General features: G+C 35.8%; 2 protein-coding genes across 2 annotated transcripts; both read right to left on the bottom strand.

The window, feature by feature from the left end:
- Positions 1–873: 873 nt before the first annotated feature.
- On the bottom strand, positions 874–5,535 carry LOC133861702 (cysteine-rich receptor-like protein kinase 46). The gene is made up of 7 exons (XM_062297495.1): positions 5,057–5,535; positions 2,956–3,394; positions 2,725–2,861; positions 2,402–2,612; positions 1,615–1,849; positions 1,369–1,519; positions 874–1,210 (listed from the first exon to the last, which is right to left on the bottom strand). The coding sequence occupies exons 1-7, from the start codon at positions 5,474–5,476 to the stop codon at positions 893–895; spliced, it is 1,911 nt and encodes a 636-aa protein (XP_062153479.1). The 5' UTR covers positions 5,477–5,535; the 3' UTR covers positions 874–892.
- A 1,864-nt stretch (positions 5,536–7,399) lies between these two features.
- On the bottom strand, positions 7,400–21,459 carry LOC133859871 (polyribonucleotide nucleotidyltransferase 2, mitochondrial). Its single transcript, XM_062295427.1, has 16 exons — positions 21,066–21,459; positions 20,270–20,425; positions 19,995–20,165; positions 18,776–18,901; positions 18,532–18,693; positions 18,240–18,359; positions 17,531–17,668; positions 17,226–17,388; positions 15,854–15,979; positions 15,428–15,558; positions 14,521–14,740; positions 14,334–14,417; positions 13,380–13,459; positions 12,677–12,820; positions 11,208–11,951; positions 7,400–8,003 (listed from the first exon to the last, which is right to left on the bottom strand). Exons 1-16 carry the CDS (start codon positions 21,402–21,404, stop codon positions 7,899–7,901), a joined length of 3,009 nt encoding a protein of 1,002 aa, XP_062151411.1. The 5' UTR covers positions 21,405–21,459; the 3' UTR covers positions 7,400–7,898.
- Between the last annotated feature and the right edge of the window lie 8 nt (positions 21,460–21,467).

Below are 21,467 nucleotides of genomic sequence, written 5' to 3'. Positions count from 1 at the left end.
ATTAAAATGATAGCGCAATTGTGATAACATTATGTGGCATATATTAAGGCATTGCATATGGATTGCCCTAGGTCTTAGACATATGGATAGTGGATACTAGCTAATTAAGTCTCCCACATTGGGCTGATATGATCAAACATGCCAAAAGACACAATAATATATATGGTTGGCAATTTTCTTGCAGAATAATGCCGAGTAGTAGATTGACATTAAATTGGAATGACACGGTAATAAAAATCAGTTTTTTATTACTATTTTTACAAGATTTGATTTTTACTGTTATATCATCAAATTGTATGGCAATTGTGCGTATAATAACTTGGTAGATTGTATTACTATATATTGCTTGCAACACTAATTTCCATTTCTCTTATTTGCATGATTTCAGACAGTGGAAAGGCCTTCGTGCATGCGCATATTTAAATCATGTCTGTCCTGCATGTCCATGCTTCCTTGAGTATCACACTCTCTCTCTCTCTCTCTCTCTCTCTCTATATATATATATATATATATGAGAAGAGTAATGATAGGAAACATATTTTTATTTCACTCTCTTCACATTACAGCCATTTAATCGATTTTTTTTTTTTTTTAAATATCAAAGATTGATTAACATGATCACTAGCACGTGAGCACAGTGAGATAATGATATTATGATAAAATAAAAATATAGTTTTTAGTATTAATTTAGATTTTGAGAAAGGAATTAAATTAAAAAAAGAATAAAACAACTAGAACCTTAATTTGTTAAACTTGCTACATCCTGTCTGTGCACAGAACTGCATGCAAACATATATACCTGATAAAAGAGAGAGAGAGAGAGAGAGAGAGAGAGAGAGAGAGAGAGAGAGAGAGAGAGAGAAAGAATGCCCAATGAAAATAAAAAAAGGAATCATTCGGGCTCACTTGTTCTAAAACTGTGGAATGTACATAAATCAGATAAACAAGAAGGTTGTCGCCGGGAAGATTCAAATGATGGAGATACTTCCATGGATTCTTCTGTGAAAGGAGGCTTAGATGGCACCGGCAAATGGGCATCCTTTTCTCTAAGCATTTGAAGAACCGATGTCATGGTAGGACGTAAAGAGGGCGATTCTTGAGTACACAACAAACCCACCTGAATAACTCTTGTAAGTTCTTCAACGTCTTCGATCTCCATGCTTTCATCGATAATCACCGGTACTGTATTTGATTGGAAGTGCTTCCATGCCTATATATGTTCAAACAAACTGAAGTTAAAAATAATAACAGAAAAAATCCTCCAAGCAAATGAAGAAATATATTAATTAATATGGAATTTCAACTAGGATCCATAAAATCTTAAAACACGCCATATCATACGGGTGTGAAATGGGTGTGAGAGTTTACATTAGTAACAAGAGTTTCAAACGTTTCTGCAGGCTGAAATTCACTGTTCCGATGACCGCTGACTATTTCGAGCACAAGAACCCCAAAGCTATAGACATCTACTTTTTCGGTTAGTCTTCCCTGAGCAAGGTATTCAGGAGCTATGTACCCTCTTCAAGCCGTTAACAAGAGAGAGTTTTTGTTAGTATATATAGTGAATGATTCAAGAGAATTGGAATTCACGAAGCAAATGATCAGTACACTTACAGTGTGCCGGCAATGGCGGTGCTGATGAGGCTTTTCTCACAAGAATAAAACCTTGCAAGGCCAAAATCTGCAATTTTTGGTTTGTGTCTCAAGTCTAACAAAATGTTGCTTGCTTTGATGTCTCTATGAACAATCCGCACTTGACAGTCTTTATGGAGGTATTCCAAGCCTTCAGCTGTTCCTATGATTATTCCAAGCCTTTTATTCCAATCTAGTTCCTTCTTCTTCTCTGGGTCTTCCTTCCATGGCAGCACAGAAAGTCATCAACATACATGCTTTACAACAAGAAAGTGATATACGTTCTTAATCATTTAGAGACCAAGAGTACTTATCAGTTGTTGATCGAACTTTCTGTCGATCCCCAGTACCTACGTTATATCTAAGTTCTTCCCATAGTCAACTTAATTGCTAGCTATTTATTAGTACTCTCTCATGAGTTTGGCTTCCTTCCAATGAAAAAATGACTGGAAATCTTGGAAAAGAAATAAACATAGAGATGGGTTAAAATTTTCACCGGAGGTCATTTCTACCGTTTATTTTTTTCACCGTAGGCAAACCAGACTAAAAACATGTACCAAAGTCAGGAAACTGAGTAATGTTAGAAATCACATTGTGCTGACATGATAGTTTTAACCGATCATTAAATTAATCATCATAAAAGAAAGGGAAAAAAAAAATTGATTGTTATGGTTTATAACATTACTCATTGCCAATTACCATCACAATGGACTGCTTTTCCTTTCCTACTTAGAGAAATTAAAGAGTAGAGCTAGCTTGAAGTTGTTACCGAATAAGAGACGATCAAGGCTTTTGTTTGCGAGGAATTCATAGACAAGGAAGCTATCAACGTGGGTGAAGCAGCAACCCAGGAAACGAACCAAGTTCTTATGTTGGGCTCTCTTAATGATATCCATTTCATTGAAAACATCGTCTGTACGGCCCTTTCCACTTGCAAATAAACGCTTAATCGCGATTTCTCTACCATCTGGTAAGGTTCCCTATTCAGCATGCACAATATATATAAGAATTTGACAGAGGGAGTCAAGAAAAGCAGAAGACATATAGAAGAAGCTTAAGACGACACACACATGTACATATATATATATATACCTTGAAAACTTCACCATATCCTCCTTGACCAAGCTTGTGAGCTTCATTGAAGCATTCAGTTGCACTCTCTAGTGTTGAGTACTTGAACTGCAAGAACTGCAAGCTTCTGTCTTGTACTGATAATCCCGTCTCCATTCCTTCAGACGGAATTAATACAAATTAACCAAACTTTATATTATAAGTAATGTTATTAAATGCTGAGAAACAAAATTACACAAGTGGGATAATTACTTTTGATCTTTGGCTCCTGAATACTTTCTTGGTAAGCAGTTCTACCAACACAGAATCCGATTGTAATGGTAAAAGTACAGAGAGCAACCACGCCCGTAGCATATATAGCATATGATAACATCTTTGGAGAGGCTTCAGTGATGTTGGCGAAGTCATAATCAGCGTAACGTAAAAAGCAGCCGGCATTCATGACACGGCCTCCCGAGGATGGCAGGCAACTTAAGGAAGACAAGGCTGCATTTGCGAGGCATATAGAACACATTTCAGCGTTGATAGTCTTCCAGCAACTAGCCATAGCATAGACGGTTGCGCCTGATTCCAAACCCTGATGCTGTACTGCATGACCTCTATTATGTGGTGCCTGTTTTGCAACGCCCGTCACCAGCTGCCTCGTTGTATCATTAAACCCCTTATCCCCGCCAGAACCTTCACTGCACATCTATTCCCACTCGATCCCCGAAACGCCACATGTTAGATCGAATAAGAGCAAATTATAATAAATTCAGCTACTTAAATGGAGATAAATGTTAGATTTTGTTTTGTTACATCAAACTATATACAAGGTGCCACATCGTATATAAATTTTAAATGATGTAATAACATATTTATCACGTGGCAACATAGTATGTAAAATTCAATATGCACCATTAAATGGGGGGGAAAAAAAAAAGAAAAAGAAAAAGCATGCATTAAAAAAAAAAAGAGGAAAATATTATATACTACACCCCATTTTATTGGGTTAACGTGGCGTGCTCACAAATCTTTATTTTTATTTTTTCAACAAGAGTGTTGATGGGATGGATGTGTAGTATATGACATTACTCTATGTTTTTTTTCATTAAAAAAGAAAAGAAAAGAAAAACAACAATGTTACATAATACACCTCCGTCCCCTATATATCAATCATTTATTATTATTATTATTATTATTATTATTATTTTGCACTATCACATTAGCCTAGTGAGATGAGGTGTAATACGTAGTAACATTACTCTAAAATAAAAATAAATAAATAAATAACTAAAAGGCAAATATGTACCCGACCTTGGTCTTTTTATTTTTCCCTAGTTTGGGTTTTTAAATATATATATATACACACGAAGAAGAAGGTTTACTTCTAGGGGAACATGGAGCTCGAAGTCAATTCATTGCCCAATCTAAATTTAGACACTGACTTCCAACTAATTAATACTAGCTAGTTAAAATAAGCAACTCCTTCCAATAATCAGCCGAAAAAACCGATGATTAACAAATTTCTAATCCATATTAACTTATTTGATTCGACCATATATAACAAACTCCTAACTTAAAACATCCTTTTTTTATATGCACGTCAATGATCAAGATCTTAATTTTACAATTCTTAGGGTATTGTGTCATATACTATTTCTTAAATCTTAACAATTGTTTTCATATTAGACGAACAGGATTTTGCCACAGTAGCATTTATCAATTTTAAAATGTGGTGAAATATAGTAAATAATACTGAGATGGTAAATATTTGGTTGGTAAAAGTGACAAATCCCAACCCTTTTTTAATTTTTTTTAAAAACATTGGTTGGAATTTAAGGAGCGACTTTAAATAACTCAACCATTACCTGGCCTAAAGAAATAAGTCAAATTTCAAGATCAAGAATGTTTACAACTCATTTCATGAACAGAAAGTATATATTAGCACATTAATCAAATCAAGTCCTATGCCAAAATAAAAATTAAAAATTAAAAAAAAAAAAAAAAAAACTTTGAAAGCTTCACACATGCATGCATGTGGTTAATGGACCAATGGTCATGGCAATTACAATTTCAATAAGAAGAGTGCAAATCTTTCTTCAGCTAATAAAAATTGCTCTTAATTAGTGTACGTACCTTTAAAGTGGTCGTTCAAAGAAAAAGAATTAGGGTTCAAGCTAGAGCGTATTAAATCACGAGTTTGCATGGCTTGGCTCAAGTGAAAAAATTTCTGTTTATTTTTACGTCATTTTTTGATCACCAGTGGCAAGCCAAACTCTAAACCCTAAACGAAGCAATTAACCAACCTTGACCTACTCCTAATTTTATATATCATTAATTAATTAATGGATTAATTAGAGTAGGTACGTACCTGCATGTCATCACTTGGTTCAGTGATTTCTTCAAAGAAACTATAATTCTCTGCCCTGATAAAGCACCCGTCAGCATAAACACGACCGCCAGTGTTAGGAAAGCAACTGGGCAAGAGGGCCTTCATCCGATCGAAGCAAATTTTACAATCTTGGCCTGAAAGATCCTCCATGCACTGCGAAAACAGATAAATTCGGTCGGGCGGATCGCCCGCTTCGTTAAAAGCGAAATTGTTCCGGACCATCGCTTGTTCCATCTCTACTACCAGCCTCCAATAGTTATCCAGGTAAAGTGATCGGTTGTGCGCGGGTGTCTTCCGGCATGAGCGGGCAATCATGTCCATCCCTGAGTTTGCATGCGTTGCATGAACCGAGAGGAGGGAGAGGAAGATCAAAGACAAAATATCAAAATTAGCCGCCATGAGAGAAGAAGAAGCCAATTAATTAGTGGTACGTAGTATAGAGATCGATGAGATTTTGATTTTCTTTTTTTCTTTTTTTGCTTTTGATTTTTTCTTTTGGGTTTATTTCTTGTTTTCATTGTTTCCTGTTATATTTAGAGAATATGGTTATAAACTTATAATAGCTCAGGCCTTAAATGTGTGAGGTTTTGGTTAATTGGAGACAGGTGGCAGAAACGAACCCATTCAACTAACTATAGAGTGAAATTAATTAGGGGCTTTTGAGCGAGAGGTGGAGTTAACACGTACGTACAACTCAAAACTTGATGAATAATTAACTACTGCCCAAGGTTGGCTCCTTTTCAGTTTTTTTCTTTGTTATCCTTGAGCCATATATATATATATATATGAATGTCATGTAAATTAATTTTGCAGTCTCACCAAAAAATTAAAAAAAAAAAAAAAAAAAAAAAAAAAAAAAAAAAGAGGAAACGGCACCCTTTATATATATATATATATATACATACTAGTTTGAACAAAGTTATTTGAAGAAATTTCTTTCAATTCATTCAATTAAATCGAGAGTAATGCTTTTTCCCACTACGATAATGTAGCAGGATTTGGTAGACATTGGAATTTTTTTTTTAAAACAAAGCTTATCCAAATGCTACTAATTAAACCTTGTTTCATAAGTATAATGAGATAAAAGTTGAATGAAGGTGTGATTTATATAACATTTCTCTTCTCTTAAATGCGAATAATGCTACATGCCACACAAACATCCCACAAAACTGATGTGGCAAGGTCTATATATATCCAATGACTACTATATCTTGCTACATCATCTTTATGAAATGATTGTGTGGTACGTAACAATTAATCCAAAATATGATAATCACGTGGATTTATAATAGGGCATGTGAAAATTAATTACATGCATTTTTAACACATTAATTTAATAGATTGGATCACTGGAAAACTTTGACCAATTAGTTCTATTTAGAACTTCTATTAGTTATTAAATGGAAAATTAATTGTCCTTTCTTAAACATCTCAAATCTAAGAAAAAATAGAAGGGCAATTCTGCACTGTTTTTTTCCTTGCAAAGAATGGAGTCCCAGTTGAGTCCGGATGTTATGAATAAAGTAGCTCAATCTAAACAGCTCATGCACTATTTTTTACTAGAACATTGCTAAAGTTTTGCAATAGTCCACATATTTACAAAAGCTATGATATAAGCTAAAAGATAAATCTTAGAGACTATATTTTTATCTCTTAATTAATTTACAAAATGAATGTAGCATTCCCAATCAAACCTTGGATCCATCATTATTTAAAAAGATAAAAATAAAAATAAAAAATTGAAGGATTGGTTAGTACTACAACGTCAACATTGTGAGATAATTGTTAAATAAAAATGTAGTATATAACATTAGACAAGCTGAAAACCTATACGACGAAAAATATCAGTAATGCTATATACCACACAAACAAGCTAGCATGGCAAAATCTAGTAACCATTGGATAATTTTTAACAATGGTTGATCCAATGGCTACTAAACCTTGTCACATCAACTTTATGAGATACTTATGAAATGTTTATAATATATATATATATATGTAGCATTACTCAGCTGAAAAACATTTGTGGTTTCTCGTGTAGTACCTGATATCGTGAGAATAGTTAAACAGTTGTTGATGCCTATTGAACCTAGAAAGCCATCTCAAGAGCATAAGTTTTTGCTTAGAAAATATCAGCAGAAGGATTCAATCCATAATTACATGAAATTTTTTCAACCAAGAATACATCTACGTACAGTAATGAATCAAAAACTTGAAAGTCCGTCCGAGTCTTTTCTCTTTCTATCCCTATTTATTTCACCCCAAGTTCAAATGATGCAGAGCGAACAAACAACAAAATGAAGCAGCAACAGATGACCAGAGAAAGAAAAACCCATTTTTAAAGGGTCAGAAACCATCATCATTGGTGATATTCCTCTCTGTTTTCTCCATATATATGAACTTTCTTATCCCCTTTGACAGACTTACATAATATAGCAATAATGTATAATTTACAAAAGATACATGGAACACCTACCCAATTACGATTTTATGTCAGGTTGTCTAATCTGTGTTAGGGCATTTCCAAAATACTACTCTCTCTCTACTTGCAGAAGTTGAGGAAGCTTCATATAGAATTGATCTTGAACTGAGCCCCAACATTTATGATATTCTCATGGATTTGGGCAGGTCATAATTGACCTCAATGGGAGAGGGAAAGAGAGATTCGAATTAGTGACCTTCACTTCAAGAGGCGTGGTCCCCAATTGATTGAACTACCCCTTGAGGTTGCCAAAATTTAACATTTCCCAGCCGCTACAAGAATTTCTTGAGATCAATTATTTTGCTGCTCCCATCTCATAGAAGAACTGTAGATACAATACTATTGATCATCCACCAAAGACAATACTGCAATTCCCTTGCTAGAAAAGCTTGAACACTCTACTCGCAACTCATCGCCAAGCCCAAAATCCCTTCTTCCATTACTCTGCATGGCAAAACAAGGCAGAAGGTAATCTTCATGGACCCAAATGTAAGGGAAAGAAAAGTATCTCTCATTTTTTTAGGCATTCATGCTTTACTGTCATTTCAAAGCCCAACAATGATCCATAACGCAAGATGGTCTCCTATTATTCTAGCTAGTTTCTCCATAGCTAGTTGTTAGGCATTAATCCTTAGAGATGGCCAAGAGGTTCGAGAAAGTAAATAAAACTTTAATCATTGCTATATGTAACGTTTTTGCATCAGTTTGTCTTAAATAAAAATCTATAAGGAGAGTAAGCAGGGAGCAGGATGAATGAAGTGAGTGACTCAATGTTGTAAAGCAACTGATTCTACACCATTCAAATTAAAGCTCTACAAATCAGCTACAAGAGCAGCCTATCATTGCTGAAATGGGATGTTGGGATTAATGTGTGTCAAGACAAAGAAGAACAAAAATTGAAATATGTCATCTTCATGAAAAGTTGGTGGCAGCACAAATTAAGGACAAGAGAAAAGATTGGTCAAATTATGCAACCAGATAAACAGAACTACTGAGAGAGATGGTGCAGAATGACCAACTTAATATGTAGTAAGTAGTGGCACAAGACATGGTGGTGTATAATTTAGGATTAAAATATATGTGGTCCCTGCAATATGTTGGCAGTTTAAATTAAGTCCTTATGATTTTACAAATCAAATCCTTGAGTTTTTAATACTGTTTCAATTTGGTCGAAATCATGATGAAGGCCAAACAGGTGTTACTGATTCTCTTTTCATGTGGCATTTTCTTATGACATGGCAGCTATGAAGCTGATATAGCATTTAAAGAGGATCGCATTAATTGGCATTTGTCCCCTTAACAACTAAAACTATTAGTTAGTATTTCATTGTGTGCTATTTTGATAGCACTCTTGCTGTCACAAAAGAGAATAGTGACCATCCCAACCACCCTCCTCATCGCCATCATAACAAGCCAGCCGGTAACTGCTGAAAGCATCCAATCCCACCGGAAGATGAGTGCTCTCTTGATTCTATCCCATTCATTCTGTTTGAAGAAACCTCCCTCTTTGACTACCATAACCACCACATTCTCCACCACCATCTAAGACCATCATCAAACTCCACTCGATATATTTTCTCCTTTCTAACTAAAAAAAGCCTAAGCCAACCACTTGAACAGCACACGTCAATCACTGTCTTTTGTTTTCTTCTTCGAGCAGACAATTTCAAGAACACTTGGGCAATGGCTAAATATGGTGTTCTCGCTGTCTATAACAGTAGTGCAATCACCAATGCCAGGAAAAACTCATTCTCACTCAAGGTTGGATTAGCCCAAAGTATCAGTGTGACAAACCGCCATCCCCATGGGCCCATGGCCACCAGTGAAATTCTAGTGAAGTTTGCAGCCATAGGCAAGCTCTTGGCTTGAACATGTCTCAGCTTTGGTTGATTTTGGTTTACAATTTTCTTTGAAAGAGGTATTGATAAATTTGGGACAAATTGAGGGTTTTCTTTTTGGTTATTTAATGTAGATGCAAGAGGGCTTGAGTCGGGGGGGTTTTACGAGCTAGAGTTATCGGCGTTAGTAGCATTATAATGGTTAGAAAAATCAGAGGTGCAAGGGAAATTTGATTTTCAAATGGTGGTGGTAACTACTAGATAGAAATAATTCTTTTTAGTTTTTAGTTTTTGTTCTTTGTTTTGTTATATTTTTTTAAAAAAAAAAAATTATATAAGTAATCGCAAATTCATTGAAAAGCATAAAGTCACAACCCAAGTACACATGAAATATACAAGAGAGACACCTAGCTAGAAGCATAAAAAAGATATTAAAAAATGAAAGTTTGAAATATTAAAGCCAGAAGCTGCAACCCAATAAAAAAGTCCTGAAGAATAAAGTCAATTCCACTAAAGTCCTCTAACGATCTTCAAAACTTCATCTCTTTCCCTTCAAATACACCACATAAGGCAGGATGGAATCATCTTCCAAACTGCATCAAGTTGAAACCTACCACCAAGCGTTCTCCGGCAAGCGAAAAGATTAACCAGTAGACTAGGCATAACCCAAGCCAGCCCTACACTGCTAAAGATAGTATTCCAAAGAGCACCGGCAATCTCACAATGGAGTAAAAGATGATCCACAGACTCCCCATACATCTTACACATGCAGCATCACTCAACCACAATGACTTGTCATTTCCTTAGATTGTCCATGGTGAGGATCTTCCATAATGCGACTGTCCAAACAAAGAACGCCAATCACAAGGGAACTTCATTCCACCAAAAACCCCTCCAAGGGAAAGGACTACTAGCATGGGGAATAAGAAGGTTATAGTATGATTTGACCTCAAACAACCCGCTCTTGGAGGGTACCCAACAAAGCTTATCATCACCACCCCCTCTCATTCTGAAGAAATACAAGAAGGTGAAGAACAAGGTAAAGAGATTCACCTCCCAATCGTGAGCCGCTCTGAGAAAGTTAATATTTCACTGATGAGATAGGCACCAGAGAGAACAAAGTATAGAATTTGCCTACCCTTGATGAAGGCGTTCTGAGGCTTAGAAACTATCTTCTCCACTACCATATTTAACATGTTAGCTAGAACTTTGGAAACAATTTTGTACACTCTCCCCACTATGCTAATTGGTCGAAAATCCTTGATGTCTATGGCCTCTAATTTCTTCGGTATAAGTGAAATGAATGTGGCAATGAGGCTTTTTTCAAACATATCTCTAGTGTGACAATCATGGACGACATTCATGATGTCTGTTTTGAGTTAATTAAAAAACTGAAACAAAAATTATGAATTTTTAGTTGATATGGCTGTCTTGTTGTGCCAGCTAGTTGAGTCACACCTATCTCGACCTTTTTAAGAGCCATATCAACTGCATAGCTTCCAAGTCATGAAAATAGAATTAGTAACGTTCGTTTGGCCTCCATCATGATTTAGACCAAGTTGAAACAATTTCAACAAATTAAAACAATAGGCATAAATTGAAACCACTAGCAAATTATGTGAACAAAAAGTGTATTTGACCCTCTAATTTAACAGAACTTTGACCTAGATATGTCCTAGCAAAACAAGATTCTTGTAACCAAGCCAAAAGGTTGTGGGAAGAAGGGAGTTATACTCGAGCGTGAAGTAGATCATAAGAAGCAGAAAGGAATTCGATTATTACAAAAACATAAAAACAGGATGGCACATACCTCAAACCGATACATTCCACGAAGTCCTCCACCCAAATCAAGGACCAACCCATGTGCGCGAATTTGATAAACCTTGGCAGTAAGTTTTGTTCCAATCTTCATCTTTTTTGCACTTATAGGACCCTTGGCTTCATCCATTTTATCAATCAAATCATCACTAGTACGTAAGAGAGATGCAAAATCATACTTATTCCCATCTCCATCTTGACTTCTGAGGATAGAATGGGATTCTTTCTCTCTATTTTCCAAGACACGTTTTGAGTACTTAACATTCTTCGTTGGAGAGATAATAGAATCAGAAAATTGTGAATCACCCTGAGGACAGGATGTTTTTGACTTTCCTTCTGATTTTGAAGCACCAGCAGGATTAGTGGTACTCTTGGGATTCTGACTCCAAGCAGCAGATTTTTCCTCCTCATCACACTCTGCAGCACTTCGAATTAGAATTGTAGGTATCGAAGAAGTAGAGGGGTTTAACCCACTCATTTCATATTTGCTCCCTGACAACTCCTCTGATGTGGAATTCTGATTTTCTTGGCCATCAGAGACTTCCTCAACTGATGCCCAAATATTAGGTTCTTCTTTCGCAGATGGAACAGATCCTTCAACCACATAATTTGTCTCAGATCCAGGTCGAGGTAAAGTTGCTTTAAGGGATAATTTGATGTTACCACGAACATCCTGGCCTATACACATCAAAGAAACCTGCTGGCCAATAGATACCACATCTGAAACCCGGGAGACCTGATCAAATGGAAGATCTACATTAATGAAGAAAAAAGCAATAACATTCAAAAATGCAAAATAATACGTTTTCTTTTTTATACAAGTAAAATGCAAAATAATACATGAATGGATGGATAAAAAATGATCTTTATATGCAAAACTCCTAAGTGCAATAGGAGATCGCATGACTATTCACAAATAGATCTAATGGAAAATGATATGAAAGGCTAAAGGAACCTTGAAAAACTGACATAAAATATAGAACCAAATATACCCCAGCCAAATCTGAAATGCCATACGGCCCATATCCCAAATAAAAGGATTAGCTACAAATCCTTTTTCCACCATCTTATTTCTATCAGAGGCCATCTCTCCCATCAAAACATAGGCTATCATTTCCATTCTCAGAACATTGACCAAAGGACATTTTGTCCTCACCCGTTCTTCGAAGCACCTTTAACTTCAACAACATTAGAACTTCCAACTGCCAGTCTTACTTGCCCAAATAAAAGAATTTTTAAAGCATTAAAACAAATTAAATTTACAAAACACTCGAATGAACAATAGGTGTTCAAGCAACTATCATTGGATCTATAATGAAGGATGCTCAAATAAAGTTTTTAAAAAATGTTGACAGAATAGCAGACAAACCATTTGAAAAGAAAAGGAGAGCGCTAGGGATGGGATGTGGGTTAATGAACACCAGTTACTTCTCTAAAGTAGCACTTCTCCCTTATACATACCGGCTCATGTGACAACTCAGAAATGTGTAGAAGGCCTTGCTGGCCACCATTAAACTCCACAAATGCACCATATTCTTTTACTGAAGTTACAACACCTTTATAGATCCCTCCGATTTCAATCTCACGACCGACAATAAAATCAACCTGCAGAACAGAATAAAATGAAAGGCAGTTAAAACAGAACACAAATATGTACTTAAATCACTACTGGCTAACCATAAAAGCCACATGGAAAAACTATGAATCATGCCAATCATTTCCACATGCAGAGAAACCAAGTACAGTTTCAGTCAGTTCAGTTTTTTTTTTATGAATAAGTTGGCCAGTTCTAGATTAGGTTATGGTTCCAAAACTACCTGGAATGGGATCAACTTAAACAAGAGTTGCACTCCTGTTTAAAATGCATCAGTATGTCAAACTTCCGTGCTTTTAATAATAAAATTGCAGCCAAAAAACCATGAGGAAACTTATGAAGCATAATCTCTCTCTCTTTCTGTGTGTTTGTATGTGTTGCTTTTGTTTTCTTTAATTTATTCCTCCAGAGGAAGGAGTGTTGTAAAGTTCTGAAGCATAATTTCATTTTATTGGTACTGGAACAGATCCTCATATCCTAAGGAATTGGAACCAGTTAAAATTACCGCTACTTAAATAAAAAAGCCAATTAAATTTGGAATATAGTAGCTCAATTGAAAGAAATTATTACCTTTTCTAATACTTTTTCCATTACAGCTTGATTCTTAGCAACTATGGTAAGTGTTCCATCACTTACAGACATTCGTGCACCTGTATTATGGTAGGCATAAAAAAATGATTATTAGATAAGTGATGATAAGTTACACAACCATGAATTGATTAACATAATCTCAATATTGCAGCATCGAACAGATCTTTCCCAAAGTATGTAAGAACCAAAGTTGATGGTTTTTCCATCTTAAGTATGAAAGTGACTTAAATAAATATCCACATATTTGAGATATTAAAGCAATTTCAAATATGATTGAAAAGGTGTGTAATTTGGTTTCATGGCCGCAGCAAGATACAAGTCCACTCTTAAAATAGATTAATAGAATACATCTAATAGACAAAAATCATCTGTCAGAAATAAAAATTACAGTAACAAAGTTTATTTATCAAATAACTAAAATTAGAAAACAGGAAAAGTGAAAAAATGTTTACGAAGAAAGGACATTTTTAAATGACAGGGAAAAAAAATTTATAAGGACTAACAAAGAATAATTCAGTTTGCCTATCCAAATAAATTTTGAAGGCAGAGTATTTTGGTGTTAAGCACTTGCAAATGGCATGGATCTTCATTCAAAAATAATTATGGAAACATGGATACATGGTGTCAAGAGGATCAAATGGCATGGATCATTGCTCAAAGACAAGTATGAAGATGTGGAAATATGAATCCGAAAGAACATTACTAATATCACCAGGAAAAACTTTCCCCCATATGTATGTGTTATTTCATGAAAATAATAAGATACAAAAAGAGTCCACACCAACCGTATTGAGATTTGCAAGGATCCAAAAAAGGTAGGTACTGGTCAAATTATAAACAAAGACCCCAAATGACTAAATCATACGCATTCAAGTGGTGGGCTTAATAATTTGTGAAAATACTGTGTAAGACATTCTCAAGTAAGAATCAGACCTGTTTCCTCTTCAATCTTTCTCTTTAAAACTCCTAGAGGTCCAATCAAGCGACGCAGGGCATCATTACTGAATTTTAAGGTAGCTGCATGATGGTAATAAATACTCAAGCTCAAAAGGTACTATCACCACAGTAATGCTTGCTACTTAAACAGAACTCAAAAGCTCAGTTAGGTATAAAATCCAACCTAATCGAGGAGAATTCCTATCACCCTGAGTACGCGGTGCATTGATCTCTCGCTCCATGTGGTCAAGGATTTGAAGACGACCTTTAAGTGCAGGTTCCAAAGACTCACAAATGATATCTAAAGGAATTCCAGCAGGTTTTATATCCAACTGAATTGCTGTAACTCCTTTTCGCGTGCCAGCAATTTTGAAGTCCATGTCTCCCAGATGATCCTCCAGTCCCTAGGGAAATCCAATATATAATAAACTCTTAATGCGACTTGGCAATAGGCCACTAGTAAACATTTGGACTTTTAACCTATATGTAATAGTTAAAACTTCAAACACAAACATATTAATTTTTTGATAAGTAATGGTAGTTTTATTAAAATAAAAGCGTAAGATGCCCTTAAGTACACAAGAAGTATACAAAGGAACAACCAAAACCAATGCACAAAAGAAGCCCACAAAGAGCTAAACCCCAAAACCTGAAAGAAACACCCAAAGCGGCCCACAAAACAACCCAACGAAACCCACAAGGAAACAACCTAAAACCCGAAAACAAAACGCCTCAAGACCCACAAAGGCTCACTACCCTACGTCATGAGAGCCTTGCCTTTCCAAACATATTAATATGGTTTTAAAAGCTCCAAAGTGAAAACTTGAAGACCAATGTGCTAATTCAAAGTCCCCACAGAGAATCAAATTACTTATTCCATTAAAAGGAAACATTGATTCAAGCACTTAATTGAAAAAGAGTTTATGAGAAAAAGATATCAACATATAACTCGAAAGATGAGGAAGTGAAGGTCTCTATTGGCTTTTGGAAATCTTCAGAATTTAAATTAAGAAAACAGCAGTATCAAAAGAATTTTGCACAGACAACCACAATGCAGAGGACAATACAAAGAAGCCAAGTAGAACTCTCACCAAAATATCAGTCAATATACGATAGTCCTTAATTGTTCCAGTTGATGGATCAATTTCACTAACCAGACCCACTGAAACACCAGCTACATGTTCGCGTAATGGAATGCCAGCATCCATCAATGCCATACTGCCTACAAAAGAGGAGGCTTATATGTTATGCAGAATATTTATTCACAAAAGAAACTCAAGCCATTCTATCGTGGTTGATCTTGAAGGTTAAAGGAGTTATAAAGATCCAGCAACAAACATAACATGATACAAACTCTACTTCCAACACAAAATTACACACACATATACTAGCCTATTAGATTAATCTAGATTATGGAACAACAGAAAATGGACTCCCCAGTTTGCAAGCAAATAACAAAAAAAATTAGGAGTAACGGCATGGCAAGAGCCACAACTTTGATAGGAAGAAAAGAATACCTCCACAGACAGTCGCCATAGATGTTGAACCGTCTGAGGCCATGACCTCTGAGTTGACACGGACCGCATAGGGAAAATCATCTTCAGGAGGTAATACAGCTAGCAGAGCTTTCTCAGCAAGAGTTCCTACATACCATAGCAGAAATTACTTTTTATTAAAACTTTTTTCTAACATTTTTTACAATTTCCTTCCCAGAAGGTAGGCATTTTATGTTGTTTTAAATGATATTGTGCATTTCAAACAGAAATCTTTGCGTCTGAAGAAAAATGAATCTAAGTGTTATAGGATGCTCTGGTGTCAAGCAGCAAATGATATAACAATCACTCACGTCAAATGGAAACACAGCACACTTCTTTTATGCGGGATTGACATTCCTAACTCCAATTTTTCTGTGACTTTGTCCCTTTTTGATAGCAAACCAAGACAGCGAAAATGCAATAATGGGAATAAGCTCTAGTAAGCATACGATGGGTACAAACTTTTTGTATCATCAGACTCCTGAAGGCTGATAAAATGTGATTTTCAAGATGCATACATTAAGTGGCAGGAAAAGCTTTTCGAGCAGTTAAGAAGTTTGAAGCAGTCTTCAATCTTCTTCAATTAAGCCATCCCTTATGACTTAGATGCTTCAAGTTCTTTCTTAAGATTGGGATCAGTTCAAGAACAGAACAATTATCCAATTATCCAATCTACAAGGAACTAATGTACTTTGGTCTGTGACATTTTGTGCGCCCCTAATGATGACAAACTAGAATTTGGCTTCAGACAGGTAAGTTCCACTCAGGTCCAGGTTAAAAATGCTTGTCCTATTCATAGGGTTGGAAAGGGACCGACTCAAATGCAGGCAAAAGTCTCGCTAACAGTCCTTAAAGTGTGATAAGACTACTCCTGAGTGAACCCGTATACCAATCTTGGTTCACTCCACCTGCATTTATTGTGTTTGGTTCTTATTTTTTAAAGTTCAATGGTGATTTCACAACCATAACTTCATACAAACTTAACTATGTTGTCTACATAAAGCAATTCTATTCTATTTCATGCTGTAATATTACTTTCTTGCTTCTGAATAAAGACTCATATCATTTGTAAATCAACAAAACCAGGAGTAAGCAAAGGGTAGGTAGGAGTCCAAATTAACCAAGTTAACGTTTCAAAAATTAAAACAGAAACCCCAATGTACTAAGGGGCGCCTTACGCTTTCAATGAGATTGGTTTATTACTTATAAAAAAAAAAAAAAACAGAAACAGCTAAACAATCATGAACTGAACTTGTGAAACAAATAAAAGCATCCTCAGAAGGTAAACACAAAAATAAATCTCATCTATTCATTCTTAACTTAAATTTTGTTGACAGAAGTGTAAATTATTTACCATGCCCAACTTCACGCCTGTTCAGGCCAACACGTTTACCAACTTCATTTATTGAGAATGGTGGAAAACTGTAGTGAAGCATGAAGCGCTTTGTTGGAGGACCAACAAGGGAATCCAAGTGTTGAGCATCTCCGGGTGCTCCAAGTGTTACAGTACAAAGAACCTATACATAAGATTATCGTGTGCTTACGTTAGAACTCATAAATACTCAAACATAGTAAAATTTAGTTTTTCTTTTTGTCATTTCAAAAATCAGGTATCTAACTCTTAACCCATCAAAGCATAAAGCAAACATGCATCCTCACCTGAGTATCTCCACGATTAAAAATTGATGACCCATGCAATATAGGAAAACTACCAGCTTCACAATACAAAGGCCTCACTTCATCAAGATGTCTCCCATCAACTCTAAATCCTTCATTTATAATCCTTCTGCGTACAACCTGATATGTTTATACAACACAAAGAATCCCAAACTTTCAAAGATTTCAGAGCGGGATAAGCATAAAGCGTAGAAGAGATACATAACTAAATAATAGAACCACTAGGCCTACAGTACCTATTAGAGAATCCAACAGCCAAATTCATGTGAATTTCTCGCAAAAAAAAATTTTGATAAGTAGACATACCATATTAAAAACCATACAATTTCTCACGAAAATTAATGTCATATCTCGATATTATATCATAGATATAATACTATATGGTCCAGTACTATCACCCAATTCACGATTTCAAAGGTTTTCAGCACACTGATACATATCAACCCCCAAAATCACAGATAAACTTGTGTATAATCAAATTTGAAAGAAAAGATAGACAGAATAATGTGTTCTTGAATAGCAATTCATTTGGTTGAAGCTGTTATTCTAGAACTTTCCAAGAAAGAGAAAAGAAGGGCAAACATATCTAGTAATCAGTGTTTAAGAAGCACGAATATGATAAAAGGTGTTGAAGAGTATTTCAGAGAGCATAAAAGTTTATCTCCATATAAGTTACAGTGGCATTGAATACCTTTTTCCTCACTGTGTCTACTGCCTTGGGTAAGACTTTCAAACTTTCTTCATCACATTCTTCTTCAAGTGCTCTCTTTACATCTTGTGTAATCTTCTCTAAAGCCTCTCCACGTTCAAACTGGATTTAAATTATAACACCATAAAATCTTAAAAAAAAAAAAAAAAAAATTGACAGTGTAATCACCATACCTTCACACGCACACACATGAATCATGCAGAGAGAGAGAGAGAGATGGAAAATAATTCCCCAAAACCAAATGCTTGTTATCATCAACAATGGTAGTGTGTACCTTGCCATAGGAAGGATCAGTAAAAACAGCCTCTATAGGTGCTTCTGCCAAGTTTCTAACTTTCTCCAGTGTTCCATCTGACACCATAGACAATTTATATTCTTTCTTACACTTACCAGCTTTAGCAGCCAGTCTGATCTGAGGTTCAAGATATTTCACTGCCTGAATGTTAAAGTCAAGCATCTAAGTAGCCTTTAACAAATAAAAAAAACTCTCGAATATTTGTACAAGTTCCAAGACTTACCTCAGGATGAGCCAGTCTTAAACCAGCTTCTAGATCTTTCTCTGAGATCTCACGAGCTTGCACATCAATCATTAAAGTTTTGTCCCTTGTACAGGCATATACTAAATTAAGATCGCTTAAGCTTAGCTGCATTAAACCAACAAGTACAAATAAGAAAATAGGAAAGGAAACCCACTTATATAAAGAGGATGTAGACTTCCATGCCAATAATAACAATGTTCACACAGTTGCAAGAAGACTTGAAAGCAATTTTATGCTAGGCAGTGTGAATGACAAAGTTTATCAAATTAGAAAGGTATCATTTTTAAGAGACATCATTCTGAAAAATAAGAAGGAAAGTGCTTAGAAAAAAGGCTATTAAACAATAAATATTTTAAGAAAGTTTGCAACTTAAAAATATCGAAGTGCATACAAGACATTATAATAATTATGTTTAGATTATTTTAGTAGTTTACATGCCAGCAAAAGCTATATATTTCTTTATGTTATTTCATTATATTCTTCTTCTGTAGACTAAAAAATGTATATTATTCTTTATGAAAAAAAAGACGTATGACTCATTTACTATGGCAAATTGAATTCCGGGAACATCAGTTCATTTACTATGGCAAAAAAATGTATATTATTTTTTTTTCTTACTTATCAAAAAAAAAACAATGAAATACGAAAGGTTTTTCAGAGACAGCAAGAAACTGAAATGGAATAGCATCTCAAAGAGAATACCATAGGACTAAGCGCTGGGGAAAGGAGCAAATGACACTGAGGCAGCAGTGCAAAGGTCAATATCATGGCTATTGACATAAACTAAGTTATTTTTGTCCATTGTGCATATAATTCCCTGCAAGGTACTTGTATCTCATCTAAGGGCCTTATAAATGAGTCTCCCTACTAATTTGTTTTTCCATAATGTAAAAAAAAATGTGATCATAAAATTCAAGAAGAACATAAAAGGAAAAAAGTGATGAAAGAAATAAGGAAATAGAGTAACCAAAAGTTTTACCACATATGCAGTAACTCTGCAAATAGACTAACTTCAAAGTAAGCATTTAAAGGACAGCAAACATGGAGGAAGAAAATAAAATTTTTCAAACACAACATTCAGTAAAACCTAATACTGTAACCTAAAAGGTCCTCAAGACAATAATGTAAGTGATGCTTCCAGAAAACAGAACATGCAGAAATCCATCAAAGACAATTAAGATCGAAGGTTGAACCTTACCTCATCAATGGTTGGGTTTATAATAAATTGCCCAGAAATCCTCCCTATACGTATCACACCAATGGGGCCACCCCAAGGAATATCTGATAACATAAGAGCAGCTGATGTCGCATTAGCTGCCATCACATCTGGATCTTGTTTTCCATCGGAAGAAAGCACATTTGCCATAACCTATGAAACAGGAGATGTTAGTGGATATATATTAAGAGTAAAAAAGTCACAAACAAGAACTCTAGCAAAATACTCCTTAACCAATCAAAAGAGTAACAACATACCTGAACCTCATGGTAGAATCCAGGAGGAAATAGTGGTCGAATTGGCCGATCAATAAGACGACCACATAAAAGTTCACGCTCTCTTGGAGCTCCCTCCCTCCGCATGTATGTGTTTGGGATAACACCTCGGGCAAATTGCTTCTCTTGATACTCAACCTTGTAAGAAGAAAAATCCATTAAGACCCACAAAAATAACGAGGGATAGTAGAGCAACAGAGCTTTTTTTTTTATAAATACGGCTATCTTATCAATTAAAAAAAATAATAATAAATAAAGTATCAAGTTCCTTAGATTGCTCTTTCCAAATGGCTCAAATATGAGCAAGCCTGTAAGAATTTCCTAGCAATATAGAAACATGCATGGCAAATTGGCAATCCTTGCTGTAAGGACCTTTTCTCGTCTTAATATTGGAGTCAGTCTTCATTGGTTTATCTTTTCTCCAACTTTGGATTTCCTTTATTGTTGTAGTTTTTATTGCGCCAATCATAACCTCAACAATGCACATTTGTTTTCACATACAACAAAGTTCAACAAAAAATCCTATATGCCTATTCTGTGTTCTACAATAACACTTTCGCTTCTGCTTTCTAGCAAGTAAATTGAACTAGAAATAAAGATAAAAACATTTTCCACTGCCACCCATTTAGATAAAAACCTGAATGTCAATAATTTCAATTTAAATACACACATACACTGAACTTTACTTGTTTCTATTACCCCCCCCCCCCCCCCCCCCACGAAAAAAAAAGTATAATCCAATTATAATTAGCTAAAAATGGATAAAATCTACACGCACAGTGAGGGGCAAGAAATCCCGAACAGCGTCCCCTTTGGCGGCCGCGACGGTGGACAATATTTTGGTCTCGTCCATGCCCAAAACGACGGCTCCGTTGGCGAAGCGGGCGATCTTGCCCGTCTCGAGAGTGATCAAGCGCGAGCCAATCTCGAATTCCTCTCTGGCAGTCTCGAGGACCTTCGTGCCAGCGACGGCCGCAGGAGGGTCTGCGTCGAGCTGGGACTGGGTGGCGAAGCCGAGGCGGCCCATGCAGACTGTTCGGAAGCCGAGGGACCTCCATGTGAGGAAGTGTGGGAGGCTGGTGAGGAGCGGGTTGATTCTGCTCGCCATGGACGCCATGGCTATTGAGAAATGAAACAGAGAGGTATTGAAGGGTTTTAGGGTTTAAGGGTTTTACCCCCC

This window comes from Alnus glutinosa, chromosome 2, assembly GCF_958979055.1.
Source record: "Alnus glutinosa chromosome 2, dhAlnGlut1.1, whole genome shotgun sequence".
Taxonomy (NCBI): Eukaryota; Viridiplantae; Streptophyta; class Magnoliopsida; order Fagales; family Betulaceae; genus Alnus; species Alnus glutinosa.
The sequence above is the reverse complement of the archived record's forward strand: the minus strand, read 5'-3'. Positions and strand labels throughout refer to the sequence as shown.